The 24,253-nt window shown below is 33.5% G+C and overlaps 1 protein-coding gene across 2 annotated transcripts; it reads right to left on the minus strand.

Annotated features, from left to right (window-relative positions):
• Positions 1-13,826: 13,826 nt before the first annotated feature.
• LOC106766975 lies at positions 13,827-19,405 on the minus strand. 2 transcript variants are annotated; one of them, XM_014651779.2, is made up of 4 exons: positions 19,008-19,405; positions 15,332-15,422; positions 14,838-14,937; positions 13,827-14,745 (listed from the first exon to the last, which is right to left on the minus strand). In XM_014651779.2, exons 1-4 carry the CDS (start codon positions 19,207-19,209, stop codon positions 14,062-14,064), a joined length of 1,077 nt encoding a protein of 358 aa, XP_014507265.1. In that variant the 5' UTR covers positions 19,210-19,405; the 3' UTR covers positions 13,827-14,061. The 2 variants fall into 2 exon arrangements, with proteins under 2 accessions (XP_014507265.1, XP_014507264.1); XM_014651778.2 differs by having other exon boundaries at positions 14,838-14,940; positions 19,008-19,404.
• Positions 19,406-24,253: the final 4,848 nt, after the last annotated feature.

Raw genomic sequence — 24,253 nt, forward strand, 5'->3', positions numbered from 1 at the left:
TATATATATATATATATATATATATATATATATATATATATATATATATATATATCTACTCTTTTACACTAGGAATAAGCTACACGTGAAAGTATAGAACAGAATTACCATAAAGTTGAAAGTCGCTATCTTTCTCTTGTTGAGAGTGTTGGACATATTAGGAAAAGAAGTATATGTATATCTTATTTATGCAGTTTGATATGGTTGAAGTTTTGATAAACTGGTTTTCAACAGCTTTGATTTTGGCTTGGTTTGAAATTGGAGAAATTTGTGCTAAAATTATTGTTGTGACACGTTGGGTCGAAGTCATTTTCTTGAGAACAAATAGGTTGCATGAGGGATGGAGAGGGAAAAAAACAAGAAAGAAAGAAAGAACAGAACCCAATATTAATTAGAATATGTAGATGCGGATGTGGTGGAATGTGATACAAGCATAAAAACCTACCTTGGAGTCCTAAACATACAAAACGATTCCATGTGGGACTCTCTCATAACTAGTATTGAAAACTTTTTTCTTTACAGTTCATTTAATTCCTCTAGCTAAAGGGAGGAAAAAACAGAAATTGACCAAACTTGCATGCTGTTTGAGAAAGAATAAATTCAATGCATCTATAGACCATTTCATTCATGCATCTTCAATGGTGATCATACAACGCTATACATTTTTCAAAAAAAAAGAAATCGTTTTCTATATACAGAAGACTTGTGCAACCGAAATTCTAGAACGGATAAACAAATATAGACATTTCATCACCCTTAGGTGCATTAAGGTGGTTTTTCTTTCTCTTTTCAATTATAGCGACAAATGAAAAAAAATCAAAACTTGATCTTCACCACCGTGACACACGAGAAAGAGAGAGAGAGTGTGGGAGAAATTAAAACTAAGAAGTGATTTGATAATTGTGTTAGTGTGGTGTGAGTGGAAAGGGTAAATTTGAGTATATGAGTAGATAAGATGAAGAGAAGATAGGTGACAGCATATGGGTGTCTGTCACTGATAAACATTTTGAATATATTTGTTTCCTTTCCTTTGCCTCCACGTTGCTTTGTTGCCTTGATGACCCTCCCTCTCTGTCATTGCCATAATTCATCCCTTCACTTATTTTGGCACGTATCCCCATTCACTCAATATTATTATTTCCTCACCTACCTGTGCTCACAAATCCCCATTTCATTTTTCCATCCTTTCAACTTTTGCTATCCAACTAAAACAAATTATTACCACATACAATCTATCAGAAAAAGAGTTTAAATTTACAGCATCCCAATAAAATACTAAAGAAAATAGTTGATTTGGGACCCAGGCATGATACACGGGCTAAAGTACTAAGCTCAAAGGACCATATTAGGTACACTGGTATCCGACCCACTCATAACCCTAATTAATTGGATCCGTCACAAATTGTTAGGGCCCCAATCTTTCATGCATTTCTATGATATCCCTTTCACTCATTATACAATGGGTGACAAGCAATATCAAACACATCATGTGACTAACATGTGACTTGGGACATGTCGATGCCAAAAACTAACAGTACAATTTTTAGTGTACATGTAAGATCCGTGGATCTAATCTTTGTCCCCCGTAGTTTGTTTTTGGCACACCCTCTTTCAACCCTCCCTTTACTAATTTATCAACATTTTTAGATCTTCTCTTCTCTCACTCTTACCCCTCAATAAATCATTCTTCATTCTTCCATATATTCCTTCCTTACAGACCGTCTAAGCAACCACGGTCAGAGTTTTATTACTTGCTTTCATATGCAAATGCATTCATCATTGCAAATACAACCACTCAACTCAACCTATATGTCCAACTCACATGATTCAATTCTCTCATACAAACCAATTATTTATTTATGTTACCATTATCACCATATACAACTGTTGATTATGGCTTGATGGTGCACGATTAAGATCCATCATACACTTCTACCTTCTCAATTCAAATTATTTATTACGTGTTATTCTCTTTGACTGATTGGCTCCCCTGGCCTTACATATACCAATAATGTTAATTAGTAATGGAATAGTTGTATAACATGTGTGAGACTCTCGTCACAAACAAGAATAATGATACCATAAGATATCACAAGAGATTGATAATATTTTGTTTGGGTAGAAAAGAAAAAGGTATATTTTATTTTGTGTTAATTCCGAATAAGATGAATAAGCACGTTTTATTTATTTGGGCGAGCTTGAATGATACAAATATAGGTTAGGCATTATTGGAGTTTACGTATGTATGAAGTCCACTAACCAAATATGAAATAGTTGTAAAAACGACGTTGGAGGGTGTGGGACAACTATGCACGCACCATTGCACCAAAACCTCTCAATCAAAGCTTCAAATCTAGATAACAATCCTTGATGTACCTCATGAAATCCAATTCAATATCAACCTTTATTGTCTCCTTTGATTGTGATCTAGGATCACCATTGCCTCCCAAATTAGTTTTCTTAAGTGCTTATGCACATTCAAATTCAAAGATAACGTCAAGTGGCTTTCCTTAAAAACAAAATGGGAATCTCAAGCATGGCACATAAGAGATGATAATACTATATTACAATTAGCATTAGGACTTTTTACATGAAAATAAAGATAATACCAAACAAACCAGTGCTGTACAATATTATTCTTTAAAGTACTAAGAAGAAGGAAAAATAAAGTCAAAAGTGGTATAAATATGAGGATCGAATTACAAATGACTGAATTGTTATAAACCTCAATTCGGAGAATATTTAAACCTAATCTCATCGCATGCCCAGCGTACAATTTGAGAATTTCGATCATGATTGAGTGCTTTATATATTGGGTTAGCTTAAAAGCATTATTCAAGTGACATATAAACATATACAATTAAAAGAATAAGAAAAAGAAATTGTACTAGGTAGCTGAAATCGTGCAAATTTCTTTAGGTTGGGGGTTGCCAGATCGTTATCTCAATTCTAAAATGTCTTGTCTTGTGTGCCTCCTAATAGGGCTGCTTTTACATGAATGCTTTCATGTTTGGATCAAGTTAAGCTAAAGTTAAAACCCAGACAAATCTCTATTAAACTTTTATTTACTTTGATTAAAATATATATAAACCCGTTGGAGCAAAAAGGTGAAAAAGCAAAATCGAGAAATTGTTTCAAACGATGCCATTATTATGATGTCCATTATATATATGGTGATTATAGTGCCTATAATCTAAGAGGGTGTTGAATTGATTGAAGGATTGTGATGAAAATAGATCTGTAGGTGAAAACAAGTAGAGTTTGTGGAAAGGTTAACCCGCGTTTGGAATTTGCTGTGTTTGAATCCCTTTTGGAACACGTCGTGAATGTGTTTGAGGAAATGACAAAATTTCTGCAACCCTTCTTTGACTTGATCCCACAAAACCCAATTGCGCCGTGTCAATGAAGCATTACATTACTATAGCCATGTTATTATAATCACAATTAAATTATAATTATTATTAGGCATTTGTTAATTAAGCAGGGTAGTGATAATTGATGTTTGATAATAAAGGAATACATGTTTGGTTGTTTCAGTTACAACTGTTGAAGAAATGGAGGGTGTGGGTAGGGACCATGTAGCATAATGAGATGTGCTTAATTTCTTGAATCTAAGTTTTTTAATCTAATTTCCAATGTCCCCACTCTTTGCCTTTCTTTAATTTTGTCATTTTCACATTAGCTTATGTAATAATGATAAATACCCCTTCCAAACAAACATAAACAAGTGAAAGATGTCTGACCTAGTTAATTAACTTCATTTATTTTTTAGAAAGAAAAATAAACCATCATCATTAGGTTCCTTCTTCAAAATGCTAAATGTTAATAATTATATTTACCCTTAAATAATATTGAGTATTGACCACTTTAATTAGTGAATGTCTAAAGGAGTTTTAGTGCTTAGAAATGTTGTAAAAATAAAAATAAGCACCAAGATTATGACAAGAACAATTGAATTAGGTCATTCATGGTTATCATCCCTCTCAACAACTACAGAAAGACCTTCGTCCTAATCATCTATTTATCATTATCCAACTCCTTTGATTATAACTTACAAACCTCCATCGACTATCTATATGTTTGTTAGCTTTTAATAAATTTCCGAGGATGATTTGTTGAACAATTACAATAACATTAAAAACTTTTATTTTTCATGCATTCTTAGATAATTTAACATTAAAAACTTTAAAAGACAAGTATATAGTTGGTAAGTTAAAATGGAGTGAAAAGGTAAGAAAAATAGAGGTTGATTCACATGTGATTACTTTGTTTCTTACTCTTAGAAACAATGCTTCATTTGTCACCTAATGTTATCATTTTGGTTTGCAAGACACGTTTTTTGTTGACCCCATAATTGTATGAACATCGTTTTATTGATATTTTATGATCGTAATATAGTGTTTCACACACAATGTATTTGGAAGAGTTATGCTAACTCTGGATCAAATCAAAAAACAACTAAAACCCACTAATTTTATACTGTTTGTGTGATATCTCAAATATATAATAATATTAATCATACAATATAGGCGTTATCATCCAAAATAAAGAGAACAATTTTGACTTCCAAATAGATCTCAAGTTTACAGTCATTCAAGAGATCATCAGAATTTAAATTTAAAGAGAAAGAAGTAACTCAAGATAGCATAATCTGAAACCTAAAGTATTTTAAAATGATTTAAATTGAAATATAGCAATCCTAATAAACTAAGTTGCATCATCATCATCATCCTCCAACTCTTGCTCCATGGGGACCTCCTACATTTGCTCCCATCCAAGTAGATTATCATCGCAAAGGAAAACATACACAAGCAACACACAACAAGAAAACAATGGTAAGCTAGATAAACAAACAATATACATATAGTATAATCAATCAATGTCATCATGCTTAGTTACATATAAAAGAACAATTAAAGCATACCCTTCAAACCATGACTCAACCACTCAACACGACTCATCCGGATTGGTATAACTGTCGAACTATTGGTCGTTTTTGCACTTGCATAGTTCAGCTGGCCCTCCCTAACACTGTGCAAGGTAAATCCTCCCATCTGTCTATGTCTAAACTCTAACACTATAGACGAGGACCTCCCTCTACTCTCACTACTCACACGGTTCTTCTCTATTTGAGCATGAACTGTGTTTTGAGTGTAAGGATAGACATACCAGTTCAAAGCTCCATACAGTTATACAGAACAACAATAACTCCCCTCAAATCACTTTCAATCATCTCACCCTAAGATGTCTAGTTCATACTCAATTACATCAATATAATTCACAATCATATTCTTTCCAACCACACAAGCCATATATATAAACATACAAGACACTCTTTCAATCAAACAACATCAATCAATCCATGGCATAAGGATACTCATATTTAGGTAAGGAAAACAACTCTGAAACCTTCACTAACAGCACCAGAAGGGTCCAAAACCCCCAAAACGACCTAAGGAACGTCCAAAATGGACATCCTAAACTCCAAACAAACATCCATTTGATCACTAGATCCAAGACTAGGTGTATCAAAGCACTTTTGACACTTTAAAATCCAAATTCACTTCTACAAGTTGCCCAATTTCATTTCTATCCTTTAAAACCCTCAAACTAGTTTGCAACCTGCATCAATAAGTCCAATTGCACTTGCTAGGACTGTCCAAAATCACAGAATACTTCCAGTAGTCCTACTTGTCATTTTCACCCCTTAAAACCTCTAAAATGGACTAAAAACTCAACCTATGAAGCCATTTTCCATTTTAGAATAGATTTTACTGATTTAGTCATCTAGACAAGTCCTAACAGGTGTGATAACATACCCCCAACCCTCCAAAACAATGCAGACATCTTATCTCACCATTTCACTATTCCACACCCTCTTTTTGACTAAAACCATGCACATAAACCCTCACAAGACCTCTACTCCAATATAGATTATATTTTATTGTTTTACGAGTTCCAACAAGTCTAAGATAACTCAAAAACAGTCCCCAAAATGCCACTGTTATTAAACCATCATTCCCTAAAAAATTCACCTCTCAAAACCCCTCCAATTCCACTCTAAAATGGTATACAATGAACTCAAGTGTTACTTCTCAATTTCAACTTTATACTATAACTATTTTATAACTTAAACCAAACATAATAGACCCGAAGACCTTTACCAAACTGTAGAATTTCCTTTTTAAACTCACTAATCCAAAATTTGACATGCTAACACCCATCACTTTAAATCTCTAATTTTATACATCAATTCCTCAATTCTTCCAACAATAATAACAATTTTATATCAACAACATACCAGCTCAGAATTTAACATACATACATATCATACAACAAATTTTTAACAAGACACTAGCTCCCATTACCTAGAGGTTGAGCAGTACAACTTGCTAGAACACTCTAAACAGGACCCCACACAGCGAAGAACCAAACAGGACCTACAGATCACCACATTGGTGACAACAAATAGCTCTTAGAGCTAGAATAATGCAAGGAATGAAAAGAAGAATACACAAGACACATGCAAGAGCAAAATTGCATGCCCTAATTTTAAGAAAAGTGGAGGAAAAGGGAAAAACCACTTACCCGCTATAGAACGTGAAATCAATGGGTTCAAGTCGAGGCTCTCGACTTCGGGAACGTATGGACGTCACCTAAACAAAAATGTAATGGTTCAGTGGGGAGATTTGGTAGAAAGAAGGCAGAGAGAATGGTGAGTAAGAGTTTTAGAGAAAGGAACATTATTGAGAGAATGACTTCTGCTTTTTAGAAAGCCCAACAACAAAAATCAAAATTGACTTCTTTTAATTAAGTGACCCCTCCCTTTTATTTTAATTCAGCTTTTACCCATTCCTTTTTAATATATAAATATATTAATATAAAATCTCATGTTCTTATTTGTGGTAATATTTATCTGAATTAACTTAACTTAGGAATTACTATTCGCACCACCCATTATTTTTTTTTTTCTGAAAATACTCCTAATAAATGCTCATTTTTAGACTAAATATATAAATAGACTTCAGAATTTTTAGTTTTGAAGAGTTATAAATACATTATTAAAATTATACTATAAAGAAATTCAAAATTATATTTTTTTTGTAATTAAATTTTCAGCACAATAAGAATTCGTTTTATTGAAATATAATCCTACAATTCAAAATTTTATTTTTTATCAAGTTTTACAATAAACTTAACTACTTTTTTTTTAAAACATATTTTTAGTCTTTAGAAATTGAATAAATATTTATTTTAATCTAATAAAAAATGTATTCTTATAAAAATCACTTATTTTACTCGTTATAAAATACATAATTTTTATTTAATTCTGTCAGACTCCTTAAATTCAGCTCGTAGTAGAAGCTAAGTGTAGTGAAAAAAATTAAAAATGTCAGAAAGTGGAAGCAAGGTGGCTGCAAAGGAGTGGACCATTCGATTTTGAAGGCAGTATATAAGTTGGGATTTTAAATCTGATGTCACTTTCCTACATGCAACTTTCTCCTCCAAGTTTCTCAAATTCTCGTTTTCTCCTCCTTCTATCTAGCTCTCTCTAAATTCCTTAGTTTTCTCTCTACAAATTCTCATCCTCTTTACTTCCGATCACCAAACAGATCACGCCTGAGCTCTCCTGGTGCTAAAGACTTTCATTTGCACCGATCGAATCTTTATTCCGAATTGGTAAGTTTTTCTTCTTCGTGAGAAATATGTTATGGGTACATGCAAGCTAAAGTTCTAGTTGCATGCATTTGTTAACTCCATCTTCTCAAAATTATGATCATGTTTTGGTCTTTCTTCTTGTTCAATGGATTATAGGTGTTCTAGAAAAAGGTTGGTGTTTGAGGAAAGGTATTCTGCTGATTGAGTTAGCAACTGTCTGTCAAAGAGGTAAGGGAAGCTTGTATAATTTAATTATGATTCTCTGTTTTGAATGATTGCATGTTTAAATGATGTTTTGTTTGGTTATTTGATGGATATAAAATATTGATGTTACTGCATGTTCGTCTGAAGATGTTAATGATTGATAAATGGCGTGAACTGGGTAGGAATAGGACTTGATGATAAGTCTGCAGTATTATGCAAAATTATTACTTGTCGTCGAGAGTCATTCATGACCGTTCGGTTTCTGTTATGTGTGTTCGGTCTTAACTGAGTTCTTCTTTCGTAGAACTTCAGTTAATGATCGATCGGTCTCGTATGATGAATACTAGAGTATAACGTTCGGTTTAAGCATAGTTTTTCATTCCCACTTAGTAATCATTTTAGGTAAGATATTTCATACAACTTAAGTTTTTGATATTAAAAATATTCTCAGTCTGTAAAACAGTGTTTCATTATTTCAATGGTCAAACTTATACATTTTTGTAAATGCTTAGAGTGTTCGGTCTTGTACTAGCATTCGATTCCTTAGAGTGTTTAGTCTTGTACTAACACTTGGTCTTAGTAGTGCTCGATCTTGTACTAGCACTCGGTTCCTTAAAGTACTCGGTCTTGTACTATTATTCGGTTTCTTAGTATGTTCGACTAATATGAATAAAAATTTAATTATAAATTTTTTTGTTATATTATCAGTATTCGGGTTGAGTTAACAACGTCCTGTTCAACTCATTAGTGTTCGACGTAAGGTAATAGTATCCGGCCAAGACAATAGTGTTCTGTCTAAACTCCTATTATTCAGGTTAAGTCATTAGGGATCGGTCTAAGACAATGGTGATCTTTATAGGTCATACATGTTCGGTCTAAAATTCAAGTGTTCGGTTTAACTTTAGAATTTGGTTGTTCGGATGTTCGACTTCAGGGACATTCAGTCATTCTTGAGTTGTTACTCCTCACATGATCGTTCGCTCATGTACACATATAAGGAGTGATCTTCCGTTCGGTCTTGTTCATAGATTATGTTAAGTTCTTTCGTTCGGTTGTATTCGACGATGATGATTGATTTACTGTTTGGTTTAATTTTACTTATGTATGTATATTGGATAGGATATTTCAAGTGGTATGGAAGAGAATTCTAAGGAGGAAGGTCTCAGTGATTAGTTATTGAATTGGTAAAGTATGAATATGGATAGTGAAATTCATGGTGTTCATCCTGAAGTTTTAATGATTATCAGTTCTCAAGTATAGATGGGTAAGTCATGTGGTGAGAATGGCAGGAGGCCCTAGTCTAAGGGGGGTTCCTTAGGTGAGGTATAACGAGCTAACCTCGGGCGGCAACTGAGGGGTTTCCAGTTACTACACCACCAGGTGCAAGAACGGCCAGAAGCTACATATTCATACAATTCGGATGGTCGAGTCAAGTAGTCGGTCATTGTATGTATGCTATGTTCGGTTTTTGCTGGAAATGAATGTTTGATGATTGTATGTTATAATGTTTTGATTGAATTAATGATTATGTAATTGTTATGTTTTATGATTAATTAAATTACACTAGCTTATCCTTATTTTTCCTGTCTTGTCATGTTGTCCGTTCGGTCGTCCTTGTTCTTGCAATGATCACCCTGTGAGTGTGAACAGAAAGTGAAGAAATTTCTCTGGAACAATAGCTGGAAGAATAGAAGGTAGTATAAGAGTATGACCGTTCGATTTATACATTGCTTGTATGATCGTTCGGTTTGTACTTGTAATTAGCGTTAATGTAAGTTTTCTGTAAAATTTTAATTTATGGTTATTTTAGAATAATTATAAATTAATTTTATTTTCCCATGTAACTATCCTACTATATTATAAATGTAAATACTCTTAAATATAGTTTAAAGTTATATTTTTGGGATGTTACATATTCTTATATTCTTTAATTCTTTCTCTGCAAAACTTTAAATAATTTTTTTAAACAAATAAATAATATTTACTCTATAGATCTTAAAATGATTTTAGAATTATCGAATAATAAAATCATATCACAAACACAGTATATTACTTAAAACTGTCCCATATGAAAGTGAAACATTATATACTAGAGAGTGATGATTTTTAATTTCAGTGATTAAAATGAGTTAAAAAAAGTAAATCATAAATATATCAAAATATAATTTTATTATTTCGGAGTTTAAATGCTTTTATTTATATTAATTTATATTCATTAACCATTTCAATGATCTGAAAAAAATATAACCAATGAGTTTAATGATGTACAAAATTTTCAACTTTCATCTTAATTAATTTTGTGACAAGCTCAAGGGAAACCAACCATAAATGGACTTCCAAAACCATAATTTCGGGAATTTCCAAATAAATTTTCTTGAATTATAATTTCAGTGGAAAATACTTTATTTTAGCGATATATTAAAATGCTTCCTAATACAATACAGTTTTTAAACTTTGAATTAGTTTAGTTAAAGCAAACTAAAAAACACGTGTCATACGTATGTAGTCGAAAGAGTAGTTTTGTAGAACATAGCAGTTCTAATTCAGAAAATACGTAAACGTCCATAAGTATAACTTCGGGATATACCAAGAATAATGAAAATTTTATTTAGCAAAATTAATTTTTGTATGATTACGAAATAAGGAAAATGAATATGAGAAAAATAAGACCTTGGAAGATGAGACAATATCTTTGAACCAAAACAAAAATGGATGAAGGGTCAAAAAAAGGGGTGGTTGAAAAAGTAATTCCAATTAAACAGTTTAAGTCATTAGAAAGCTATTAAAAAATCATTAGATTTCTTTCTTTTTTTCTTTTTCATGTAACTTTAACGCGTAACAATGCATAAAGAAAATTAAACCATAAATCTAAAACCTTTCGAAAAGTTATGTTGAATTTATGAGTTGAAGAGCTAATTACTTTGATCTCAAATAATGGAAGCAATGACTTTAAAGAGGAAGAAAAGTTATATATTACATTTAACAAAAGAAAAAAGGGTTACCTAATCCAGTTTGATGTGAACATCACAATGTAAATGAAATTAGGTACATAAACTCTTCTATATATCTTGTTCATCCTTCATGCCATATAATATATATGACAGCCACAAATCATTATTATTCTTGATGTGATATTTAGCTATTATTCAAGAATATATACGACCATAAAAAAGTATTAACCAGCATGTGTGTAATATAAGCAAAACTTATATTTTTATAGCTCAATTTTTTAGATGACTTTTAATTTATCTAAGGAATTGAAGACGAAAACCCATATATAATGATGGAAAAAAAAAATCATACATATTGAAAAAACAGGACGGAATGGATTAAAAATAATGTGAATTTCACATAAATTTAAGTTCTCGAAGAGTTGACTTTAGACTTAAATAAATAAAAAAAACAGGTGTGAAAACCTCATTTTGAATAAAGAAAACAATAATCATTATAGAAAAAGACATGGTTGGAAAAAAATCTAAAGTTTACAAGGATAATTTTTATGACTCGAAAGAATGATTTTCAGTTGTTTGGTAAACAATGTTCTTGATTCAAATTTGTTAAAAACATATATATCTTTTAATGAAAAAGTCTCTTTAATAAATTTTTTTTGATAACTTTTTAATAATACATACGTGATAATCTATGATTAGTCCATTTTAAATATTTTTTAAAACATAAATTTAAATAGACATATATCCTGTTGTCAAAAAATTATTAAAAAAGAGTTATTAAAAATATAATTAATATTTTTTTACAAGCTTATGTCAGTCGAAAACATTAAAAATCCTAAGATTATGTAAGCATGATTTTGTGTAGTTGGGTGATAAGTTTGTAGCATGTAACATGTCAGGGAGTTGTACATACCAATTCCACCTAATATCTTTAACTCTTATGCTTTGAAATAAGAGTTTTCTGTGTACACATTTCAAAGCATAATTTAATGGTTTATTTTTCTTTGATGGGTAAAAGTTTCGTGGAACTGTTTTGACCATTAGGGATGCCATCAAATCCCAAACAGTACTGTTGAAAATTATAGAGCAACCATGATTCGTATGACCTAGAATTCATGATGCTTGGCTGTACATACACATGGCTTACTTTTTCAAAAGAAGAATAATCAAAACAATCCCCCAGAAACAAAAATGATGCTCTCTATTCATTTCCAGCTCTTACCAAAATTAAGGTTTATGTAAATATCTTTTTTTATTTATTTATTTATTTGTATTATTAGATCCCTGCGAAATTGTTAAGTTTCCTCTATATTTTCCACTAACAAAGTTATGGTTGTGTGGCTTGAAACAAGCAACATATTTGGTTGAGTCTAGAATACTTGTAGATGGAAAGCATGAATAATGCAAGGTCCCATAATGTAGAGTAGAAAATGGATTTGAGTGAGATTTAATATATTTTGTTTGTTGATAGAGTTATTTGCACCACAAATTACCGATGCTCAAAAGTTTAAGTAAAAGTTAGATGACGTTGGTTATGTTGGATAGGCTGTTTTGTAGTGTCTGGTTCCTTGTTATTTCTGGTGGGCTAATAATATACTCTATAATGAATCAAAATCTTATAATAGAGAATCATTACAATGATCAAGGGATTGAGAACACAGGGCATGATAAATAAGCAGAGAGAGAGAGAGAGAGAGAGAGAGTATGAAAAGTTGATGTTGAGATGAGTATAGCCATTGAAACTTGAAGGAACTATTGAGAGCATGTGTAAAGGGGGAAAAACGTCCTTCAAAGTTTGATTTCCACCAAGAAAGTAGTTGTGGATCGAGAAGAATGTGAGAGAATAAAGCAAGAAAAAATAAAGGTCTTCCATTCTACATTAAGAAACCCACATAGCCAAAAAGGCTATAAAGATATATCAAAAGTTGGGAAGAGAAATGCCGAAAGATGGAATTTTTGTGTCTCATGAGGTATTTGCCTTTGGAGCCTCGAAACCAATCTATGATTCTTTTGACGCAAGAACCCGAATCAGTGGATGAGTCTTTGATTCAAAGATAAATAAACTATGCATAATAATCAAGTGTTTGATTTGATTTGATTGCCTCATTGAAACTACAATTCTTGGTTCTAAAACAACTGTGTTGTGATGCACTTTGAAGGAGTGAGTGATGGAGGTAATTAGGTATACGTTGTTTCAGTGTTTTTACCACTAATAAATCATATCCTAAAACCAAAGAGTTCCCCCTTCTTGTTTTGTCGGTTGCCCAAACATTAATTATTGAAGGAGCAAGAGCACATATTCTTAGTGGTTTCTTCACTTCTAAGGTGCTGCTCAACAGAGGAAAACATCCATAGGCATAGGGGCAGGAATATGTACGGCATGCTTTTCATCACCTTCTTAGCTTTAAGCTATTGACCCACTATCTTCGCACAATGTGGCAACCCTAACCAATGTAAGCTATTATGCAGCTTTATCTTATTCCCTTCAAAAGTCAAAATTAGACTACTCAGATTTCATAGAACCCTTTGGGTATTGACTGCTGGCAATTACCGCACCTCACCTCTTTTTATACTTCAATCCTTCAAACCCAAACTCTGCAACTAATTACAGTACAACATAAACTTGGGATGCTACTTCAAAATAATGAAAACTACTGTCTCCCAATTTCTAATATCTCAGATAATTTCCGGACATTAACAGGCCATAGAGAGATGATTGCGCATCGTCCTTTTAGCCTATAACATCAAATCAGAATATCAGGGGCAATATTCGATTTAGTTTTAATGGATATCACCCTGTAGCGACATTAACAACGCTAAAATACCGAAATATGAACAGGATTTTGCCAAATAAAATGAGACAGCTGCAACGTGACAATGTGTTTTGACAGCGTCAGAAAGTAGGGTAGAAATTAATAAGGACAGAGAAATAGCAATAGTGAAAACTACTCGTCTATTCAATTACTTTAGCCGATGTCTTTAGAATTGAATGAGATGTTGACGTACACCAAATTCAAATAGCAAAGTTTTCAAGTCATTATTTGATTAATCAGAATCACAATTGATATGGATAACGTTGAAACTGAATAATCAGTTCACACTTCAACTGGTTTAAGTGTCCCGATTAATTTGTAAACATTTTTTACTTGCATTTGGCACATGATTCTAATTAGAGGGCATTTTCCTAGAACACAACATTTATATTCGTTTCTTTCAAGGTAAATCTCAACGTTTAAGAAATCTAGCCTCACAACTGCTCTACATCCTCAAGGGAAGAAAAGTGTCTGTCTATGGTGTTGAGAGTTTCTTGATCAATTTCGGCGGTGGTAACAAATTTCGGTAAAGAATAATCCAATTCTTTTGGTGGTACCACCTCACTTTCAGCAGTTTGATTCTCAATAATTTCATTGTCTTTAAGATCTATCACGCAAGAGCCTTCGTCCAAATTGAAGAGTTGGGACTTCATCTCTAAGCACGACTTCAAATCCTCCTCACTTCGGGCTTTATTAATCTTATCCATAAGATCACTTATAGCTGATAACCTTTCCATCCCCTTTCCCCTTTTTGAAGCTTTATTACCTTCTTCATCAATTGATTCATTCGTGTCACCATCTACAGCACTTCTCTCAAGCTTCTTTAATCCCTCATCTACGATTTGTTGTATTCTCGTTCTCAAACCATCACTTCTCAGAGAGTTTGATCTTAGCTGCAATTTTAACCCAGGGATCATTGTCTCATTGCTCTCCATTGGACTAGGGTTAGAATCCAAGGCAGACGATACATCGTCATCCAACGACTTCACTGCTAATACTTCTTCCAGTAAATCTACATTCTGCATGTATCGGTCAAAAGCTTCATTTTCCACTTCAATATTCCGTTCCTTGTATTCCTTTAACTTGGCAAATCTCCATTCGTTGATAGCTACAGCATCCTGTAATCATCCCATTGATATTATTTTCACACAACATACAGCTCACCAAAATCATTATACAACTAAACCAAGCATATTTAAGTATGGTTAACCTTTCTAGTCAATGGCTTCTTCGAACGAAGTGAAAGGTGTAAATTATTGAACTGAGCAAAACTATTAGACAGCTGTCGAAGTGATGCAGCTCTTCCTGCACTTCTGAAATAAATGGCAAAACAAAATCCTCTGCTCAGGGGGAATAGAATAATTCGAAAGAAGATTTAATTTCTGATTGTATAATTGAATTAACAAGTCACTTGAAATTCAAGAAAAGTACTGCATTAAGAAAGTGATAAAATATAACGACATAACGCAAAAAAAGGAACACAAAATATTGAGCCTTTCCTGTGAGGTAAAATATCAGAAAATTGTAAGCAGTTAACTTCTTAGTCCATCCTAGCTTCGAAAGAGGGGGGAAAAAAGTAAAGAACTGGACTCTTTCTTTTCAAAATATATTAAACATATTTCCAGTGAACCCACCAACAAGTTGAAAATATAAACTAAAAAATTTATGCAGTGCACATGTAGGGTGCTGGTGCTTATAACTTACGTTGATTGAGGTGGTTCTAAGGGTTGATGATCATGTGGAGAGCTACCAGATGAGGGTGTCTTGTCGGGAAAAGTCGAATTAGCTTTTAACACTGCATTCAGCATAAGAAATCAGAGTAAACAATCGGGAAAATAAAAAACTGTCAGGATCTTAATTAGGGGAATATGAAACAAAAGTATAAACTTATCAGGATAATTTCAATCTTTGGATTAAAATAACAGAACAATCATCTTTTTTTAATGATTTTCTTATTTCACATCTTATTTTTACTGCTGCTTGATAGACAATGTACACCTAAAACCCCTTCACCAATTCTTAAGGCTACAGCTCTATTAAAGCTGTGATGTATGAACACATGTGAGTACTGGAATTGATACAGGACAGAGGTACAATAAAATTTCTAAACCAGGAAACACACAAAGGGGATCAACTAGCACCACTACAAGTTACACTGAAATTATGGTACGAACTCTGAACTCAACTGTAGATTTTGAGAACACGGGAATTATTAGTGGTAAGAGTTAAGATATATTTACTTTCCCCCACCAAATCTGAATGTGGGTATACACATTGGTACAGGAACAGAAAGAGAGATAGAAAAAATAGGATATTAACTTGCACCTTGTACAAGTTACACTAAAATTAGAATAAGAACTCTCAATTTAGAGAAAAAATCATGTACTATACAGAAAAATATCAAAATTTCAGCTAACTTCTACGGGATAGTTCTTCCAATAACAGACACACTGAGCCAGATATATTTTTCATAATGTTGGCTAACTTTTATGGAAAAGTTCCCTCAAGGTTATGAGAGAAAAGTGCGTAACAGAAAGCCTTGACAATGCTATAGGGGAATATCAAATAGCAGGATAGCTACTAGAGCAAAATTATAAGGAACAAGATACAAAAACTGTTATAGATATAAAAATATAAGATACAAAAACTATATACTACAGTATAAAAATGTTCGAAAATTTAAAAATACCGGGAATTAAAGACATTCATATTTTACAATTAGTAAATAAATAAAAGAAAATTCGAGAGTATTGAAACCACGAAATGAAGAGAAACTTATGGACACAACAGTGAACATTGAAAAAAAAAAAAAGATAGAGTAAAGTATGAACAGATCTTAGGCCATTAAAAAAATTAAACCTAATTGATCAGCCTATTTAAGTAAATACAAGTTAAATTGTAAGCATTATTATAATATTAAATTGGTTATAATTATTAAAGGCATATATTATCTATCTTTAAATTGTTAAGCGTGTTAACCTACATAAAAGGTCAATTTATAAGATTACTGAAAGATGAATTTATACCTCGATTAAGGGCCTTCATCCAAAACACATTTTTAAACAAGTAATTTATTATGTTATATTACGTTTAACATATTTAGGCATATATTGCATGATAATATAAGAAAATTGTAATTACTAATAGACATATTTAGGCCAACAATACATTAAGCCTACTACACTCTTAAAGATCTTATAACAAAGGAGGTTTTCGAACATGCTCAAACCTTTTATTAAACAAAAGCCAAACTCAAGACTACCAAAACTTGGCCTAGTTCGGCCTATTTCCACCTCTGGTATTGAGTATAATGTGTGTAGCCATTACCCAACAACTACAAATACCTAATACAGGTACATAGACTATTTAAGAGTATTCATGCTTCATATCTATAAGGTAATCTTGCTTCAAAAATAAGGGGGCATTTATGGTTAATCATTCCTTTACAAAGTGAACAATACTCCAATATGAATCAAAATTCTAATTGTGAATCAGAAGGTCTTTTTTCTGATTCAATAACTGAACTGTATCATGAATTGTAAAATACTTTATTTATAATAAAATATGGACACGTATACCACTAACAAAGACATAAAAGGACAAATTTAAGGGCCTTTTATCATTAAGAAACACACCAAAAGTAAAAAAGTATTTCTCAAAACACATACAGTGTCATAATATGATCACAACCCATAGTAAATTATTGTCGAAAAAAATAGAAACGTGCAGAGCACATTGAGGGGAACAATAAATAATAGAGCATAAATAGGCAAGAGTCACACAAGAAGAATGGGTACCCTGGGTCTGATTGGAGGGAATTTGGGAAAAAATCAGCCAATTTCCTCTCTTTTCTACTAAATAGGGTTTTCAGAATCAGGTCACGCATGGCCTGACTCAGTGATGGTAGAATAGTGCAATTCAGCCACAAAACCATGATTCCTACGATTTAGCAGTGACTAAAGCACCAAACAAGTCAGCTTCCAATTAGCATCAACAGCCACTTGAATGATATTGTACAAATCATATTGTCAATTGCACAAATCATAGTAGATACACGATTAATACAAAAAGCCTTGAATTAACTTTCGTAAAGATGGTGTTATTTTTTAATTGTGTTGATACTAAAAGATTACAACTTTTAACAAAAAAATGAGTTTTTCAAGATCTTAACCCAATTGACCGAAACCCACTGAAGAGTAGGTCGGGTTGAATTTGGTTTAACATAAACAATGCAGAAACTCAACCAACCGATATTTTTTTAGTGGGTTGAGTAATGGATTTGCTCAAATCCTACCCAATTCAACCCGTGAACACCCCTAGCTTCCACAACCAAAACTAGGGCAGAAAATAAAAACTTTCGGTAATCAGAAGGTATTTCAGGCTTCTATTTAGCATCCGACTAATTCACCTTCTCACCAGTCTTCCAATTATTAGGTAAAGTGATCTCTCTAGTCATGACTCGTTGCCCAAGCTGGGAATGGAACCCCAAATCTTGGATAAGCAACCAAGCTGCAGAACATCTCTACCTCACTACAAAACTACAAGGAAAATCAACGCTTCTTTGTCCACAAACCAAAGCGTGCCCCAAAAGGCCAGTAACTCTCCATAACAGCTCTATGAGGAGTGGCAGGGTGCCGCTCCACTCCATTAGCCCGCAGTGCTATCACACATGGTTGACAACTACACCACTACCAAAGATTGATAATTAGCGTTTGAAGACATCTTTCCAATTATCAGCTAAGTGCGTTATATAAACATATTATTTTAGCCACAGCATCAAGGTTTTGGGGCTCACCACAACCGCAATTGCAGCCACTTTTGCCTACAATTTTGGCAATGTTGAGGATCATGGCAAAACCACGACTGCAATTTAATACCTTGGTTATAGCACCAATAACGTAAAAGTACATAACAGAACTCAGCTTTGTCGATAACACTGAATACATAGCTTAATGGTTATGTTCGTCATTAATCTAAGGCATGCATAACTGTAACAAGTCGTTAACAACAACAACAACAAAGTACCAAACGAAATAAAGAGTAAAGCAAATCAGGAACTGGCTAAAAGGCTAATCAGCGGGAAAGACTACAACAGGGAAAAATAAAACCCTAATTTTTCTGAACTAACTGAAATGATAAGCTAACGACAAATTCCTTCCCCCTTAACTACAGCGCTTCTCCCCTTATGGAACAAATAGATTAGAGGTGAGATCATAACATACAATAACAAAACTCAAAGTGAAAGCCATTTAAATCAGTAAATCAATCATAGACAGCACAAAGCAGCACACAAAGAGGGATAGTGGCAATTTAGGGTAGCGAATAAAAGCTGAAAAGTTTGCTTTGTGTGTATATGTTTTGAGAGAGAAATAGAACGGACCATGGATGTGGCAAGGATTTTGATTTCTAGAACAGCATCTCTTGCAACATTCATAGGGACACCTTGAACGAGCGACATTGCCACACTGTTTGCACTTGGGCTTGTTGTGGCCGCGTTGGGACTTAGGCGGAGTAGGGATTACACCAACGCCTAGGGTTCCGGGCTTCGGCGTCGCGTTGTTGTTGCTGTTGGGTGCCGCCATAGAATACGGTAACACCCACCTTCACCTTTCTTCGCGCGAATTTGAAATTGAAATTGAAATTGAAAATGAAAATTAGAACCCTCAAACTGAACTGAATAATAAAAAAAGTTAAAAACAAATGGCCAGGGAAAGAGAGGAGAAGGTGAGACACTTTTTATTTTTGGTAAGGATTTCGGTTCTGGGCTACTCGCTCTCGCTCATTGGGCTTAGTTCGAGTTTTTCACAGACCACTCAATATAAAAGATTTTGTTTTTGTCTTTTTTAATTTTAATTATGTGATTTAGATATTAAAAATGAATTCTGAATCATATAATTTAAAATTTATTTTTTAATTTCACTTTACACAATCTTAGAATAAAAAATTATTTCCAAAACTTAAAAATGTGTAAGGAAAAAAATAGTTTTTGGATTATCACATTCAAAAGTTATTTGACTTTGATATCAAAATCACTTTTAAAGTAATTTTTAGGCTTAAATGTTTACTTCGTCTCTATGTTAAAAATAAATTTATATTTAGTACTCGGTTTTAAAAAGGCATTTATTGAGTCTTAAAGTTGTAAGAATTGTATAAATAAAGTCTCTCCAATTTAATTGGTTTAAAATCTGCCTTTTTTTCTTCTCTTTCATCTGTTTTATTATGTAATTTTTAGTTTTTTTTCTCAATTCTCATAATTGCAAGATATATTTTTTTTCCATACTTATGAGAACATGTGTAGGATTTTTTCTATATTAATTATAAGATTTTCTCTTTCCATTCACCCCTAAGGTCAGCGTCATCTTTTTTGCCCAATTTTCTTCCTCTCTCAGCAAGAAACAAAAGCTACACTCATTTTTATCACCATACATATCCAAAATGGATGAGGACTGAGATCTCTTTGCCATCGTCAAAAGCTGCTAATAAGCTACCAATACTTCCACCACAACAATTCCAAAAACCACCAACAATACTACTTCATCTTCTCTCCTCACTTCCTTTCTCGAGAAAGACAGATATGATGCATTTTCCTTTCCCAATACAATCGAACCCATAACAAATGAATTTCACTAGCTCCACCAATTCTTTTCACCCTTTAATCCCACCACTACCAACACCACTACCCTTAGTGCTTCTCGCATCAATCCTAATTCCCTTTATTTTGCCCAACAGGAAAGCTAGCAAACCAATGACCATATTTCCATTTTGTCTCATTTTCTGCCAGAACCCTCCACTCCCAGTTTCAATAGATTTCGTGACCAACAACAACAACAACAACAACAGAATCAACTATAGTTACTTCAGAAACAAGAATTTCATACACCCTAGAACAATTCACCCACAGTTTCACCAAATGCACAACCTCAAGCACCGAAATCAAGAAAAAGGTATCAACTTTTTCTTTGTTTCCTTTGCAACCCAGATAATAGAACTTTCAAATACCCAACTATAAAACTAGTATATTTACATTTATGATTCCCTTTTCTGGTTTTGTAGAAAAAACCAATAGAAGAAAATGGTGTGGACACCCCCTTCGTGGTTCCCATCAACGTTCACTTTACTAGCATTTCCTTCACTTCAGTTTTACTGTTTGATTGTTTTGAGAGGTTATACATTGGTGTTTTTGATCCACGGTGATGCGTGCTGGTGGTGATCCATGGTGATGCGTGCTGGTGGTGATCCATGGTGGTAGTGCTTTGGACATTGGTTGAAGGAGGAGAAAGAAGAGAGAGCTCGTCCAGGTTAGTAAAAGTTTTCAATCAAACACACTTAACCGCATTTGGTGTTGCGGATAAGGATGTCGTCGTTCGAATGGTGTTTTTATGTAGCTGCACATCGAGTTGTGCCTGTCCCAACCGCACTTCGACTTGCGGTTGTGCTGGGTCGCACTTCCAAGTGTGTTTTTACTGTGCAGATTGATTTTGTTTACGTCTTTTGTATTATATGTATTCTGTTGTATGATATATTATTTAATATGTGTTATTTATGGACTATGATGTTTGATGTATTAGTTATTAGTTTCAATGGTAGTTTTAGTTATGAATCGTCTCCACTGGAAGTGTTACTTCAAGGTTGGGGAAAACCTTATGGGTAGAATGTTTATAAGGTCGACCCTAAATCCGAATCAGAAAGAATTTGACTATAAGCAAGAAAAAATAGAACTTGCAGCTGTCTTGGATGAAGCTAGAGATGCAATATATAACACTTGACTTTAAAAATGGATTTGACGCAACTAGTGAACAAGCTAAAGCCTTGTTTCCTAAGATAGATTTTTATGCTTTGGATCCACTGAAGGTAGTTATAAATGGTGAAATAATCGCATAATAGCTCACAAACCCTTTCATATTTTGGTTTTTCAATTGTAATATTTTGGTAGCCTAAGACAACCATTTTATGCAGATATTTTACTCACATACAACTTAGATGTTGCGTGCTAACTTCTTTTGATAAGATGTTGATCTATGTGCCAGTGAAGCTGCCCCCCAGGCATATCTCGCACAAGCATTCAAGTCTCGCAACAGAAGGAGGTACGAGACGCGAATCAATGTCCCACTCTTATTAGTAAAATTTGTGCATCCAAGCATATGCAACAAGTAGGCTCGAGAGTGCACTCCCAAAGCTCTTGCTGAATGCACTCCTGGTATACCTTGCAGAGCCAACTCACCTAACTTTTGGACCGCGTGACTGCTTCATCTCTACTGAAGCTTTAGCATGGTCGACGCTAAGCAAGTCCGTAAGATGAGATTGAGCCTCATCGTACACTAAGTCCTTCACCTCACAAAATTGCCCCATGTATCGAGAGGTGGGAAGTATTCGTCTCTAGGTACCACCTCTCCGTAAGGGAAACGATCAATCCATGATTTACATATTCGTATGATAAGTTGATTAAGGAAGCCAACCCCGACATGGAGATATAAGGCTCAATGGCCTCATGATACATTCCAAAATGTTTTAATTTTTTACCATGGGACCTCACCTTGATCTCCCCTCGATCCTACATAAAAGCACAAAATTATATAATAAATAACAAATAAACAATTAATGAACAATTAACATTTAGGTTGATGACTAACCCGACCTTGCCAGATGGCAAATGCAACATGCTAGGTATAATGTATAAGCAAGGAGGTGTCATGTGGACCTCCTGGGAATCCACCATCTTCATCTTCATCTTCATCTTCATCTTCTTCCTCACTATAGTCATCCTACTGTTAACATAGTTGCCCTGACCATATCCTTGCCATATAAACTCGTCCTGCTAGATATCCTCATGCTCATCAATAACGTCCACAAGATATTCTTCTACACATCTTATATGAGTAGATGTCGTAGGTAGTATCCTTTCACCATGTAATGAAGATGAAGGTTCACCACGAGAAGATGAAGCCTCACCACGATAAGATGATCCACCTCTAGTTCTATCCATTTCTATTAACCAATTATATTATTAACTAATTATATCATTAACCAATTATATACAAAAATTAAATAATTAAATAATAATAAATATTGAAACAAAACAAAAAAAAATTCAAAACATAAAACAATAATAATAAATTAATAAAGGATTTAAAAAATTAACAACAAAAAATAGTTAATAAATAATACTTAAATAATTACAAATTATAACAAAAACAATAAAAATATTAAAATAAATTAAAAAAATTAGTCAAAATACTTATTCTTTAATCAAATAAATAATTTCATAAAAATTACATATTAAAAACAAATTAAAAATTAAATAAAATCAAAGTAAACAAAAAAAATATACATAATAAATAATATATACAAAATTTAAAATTATAAAAAAATTAAAAAGATTAACAAACAAATAATAATAAACAAAACAAAACATACTACAAAAACAAAATATATATATATATATATAAAATATTAAAAAAAAAATTACTTTAATACATAATAATATAATTTTTCATGCAGAAAATAAAAACAAAAACGGGAAACCCTAAAACATCTTGACCGCAACTCACGACGCCAACTGCAACTCAGGCATCAACGCACTTCGCTAAGTGCGGCGAGCACCAACGCACCTCCACCTCCTCTATCGCACCTCTCGAAATCGGCAAACAACAGCAGTCCCACCTCTCAAGTGCGACTCCCTTCAACCGCACGACCAAGTGCGATTCTACAAACAACAACAGTCGCACCTCCCAAGTGCGACTCCCCTCAAACGCATGACCAAGTGCGCTTCTGCAAACAACAACAGTCGAACCTCCCAAGTGCGGTTCCCTTCAACCGCATGACCAAGTGTGTTTCTACACCATCACTGCGCAAGATTTGAACCCAAATCAACCAACCCTAAGCCCAAATCAATCCCCAACCCCAAATCAATCCCAAACAGCAAGCAGTAACAACATATAACTAAATAATATGCATTATATATGAGTAGGCTAAAAGAAAACAAATAACAACTAACCTGGACGCAATGCATCTTCAAGAAAAACAACAACTTATGCTACACCTCACCACCATAACAGCAACACGCAGCCAAATAATAACACTACACAACAGCCACCAAAATAAAAAACAAAGAGGAAAGGAAAGGAGGAAGAGAGGAGAAACAAAAGTAGGGTGTATAAGGTGAGGAGTGATGCGACACATAAGGAAGGAAGAAGGGGTGTAGGTTTTTAAAATATGAAATGTGAAATGCGGGGAGTGGAGAAAGGGGTGTAAGTTCACATTATTTGAAATGAATGGATGTTGACTAAGAGTCAACTTTTTTAAATTTCAAAATATTTCTCTAACAGGGTTAAATTTGGAAATGTAAAAATAATATTAGGTGTAGTATGAAGGCAGCGAGATGCAGGGAGAAACACTCAAAGAGAAATTTATAGGGGTGTTGCTCCCTGTCGCAACCGGAAAAATCGCGACGGGACGACGACGATCCAAAAAAGAAAATAATTTGAAAAATTATTTTGGAGTCGCCACCATAGTTTATTATGGAAAACTACGGAAAAACCATAAAAGATAAGACAAGATCTGTGAAAACCAGAGATGGGTTCGGAAGTCGTTTACGTGTAGGGAAGGTGTTAGCATCCTACAACGTCT

Source organism: Vigna radiata, chromosome 7, assembly GCF_000741045.1.
Source record: "Vigna radiata var. radiata cultivar VC1973A chromosome 7, Vradiata_ver6, whole genome shotgun sequence".
In the NCBI taxonomy this organism is placed as follows: Eukaryota; Viridiplantae; Streptophyta; class Magnoliopsida; order Fabales; family Fabaceae; genus Vigna; species Vigna radiata.

Coding starts and splice junctions, on each gene's coding strand:
- LOC106766975 (XM_014651778.2), bottom strand. CDS start 19,209: ATGGCGGCACCCAACAGCAACAACAACGCGACGCCGAAGCCCGGAACC. Junction 15,423..19,007: donor AAATCCTTGCCACATCCATG/GTCCGTTCTATT, acceptor TGCTGAATGCAG/TGTTAAAAGCTAATTCGACT. Junction 14,746..14,837: donor AGAAGCCATTGACTAGAAAG/GTTAACCATACT, acceptor GGATGATTACAG/GATGCTGTAGCTATCAACGA.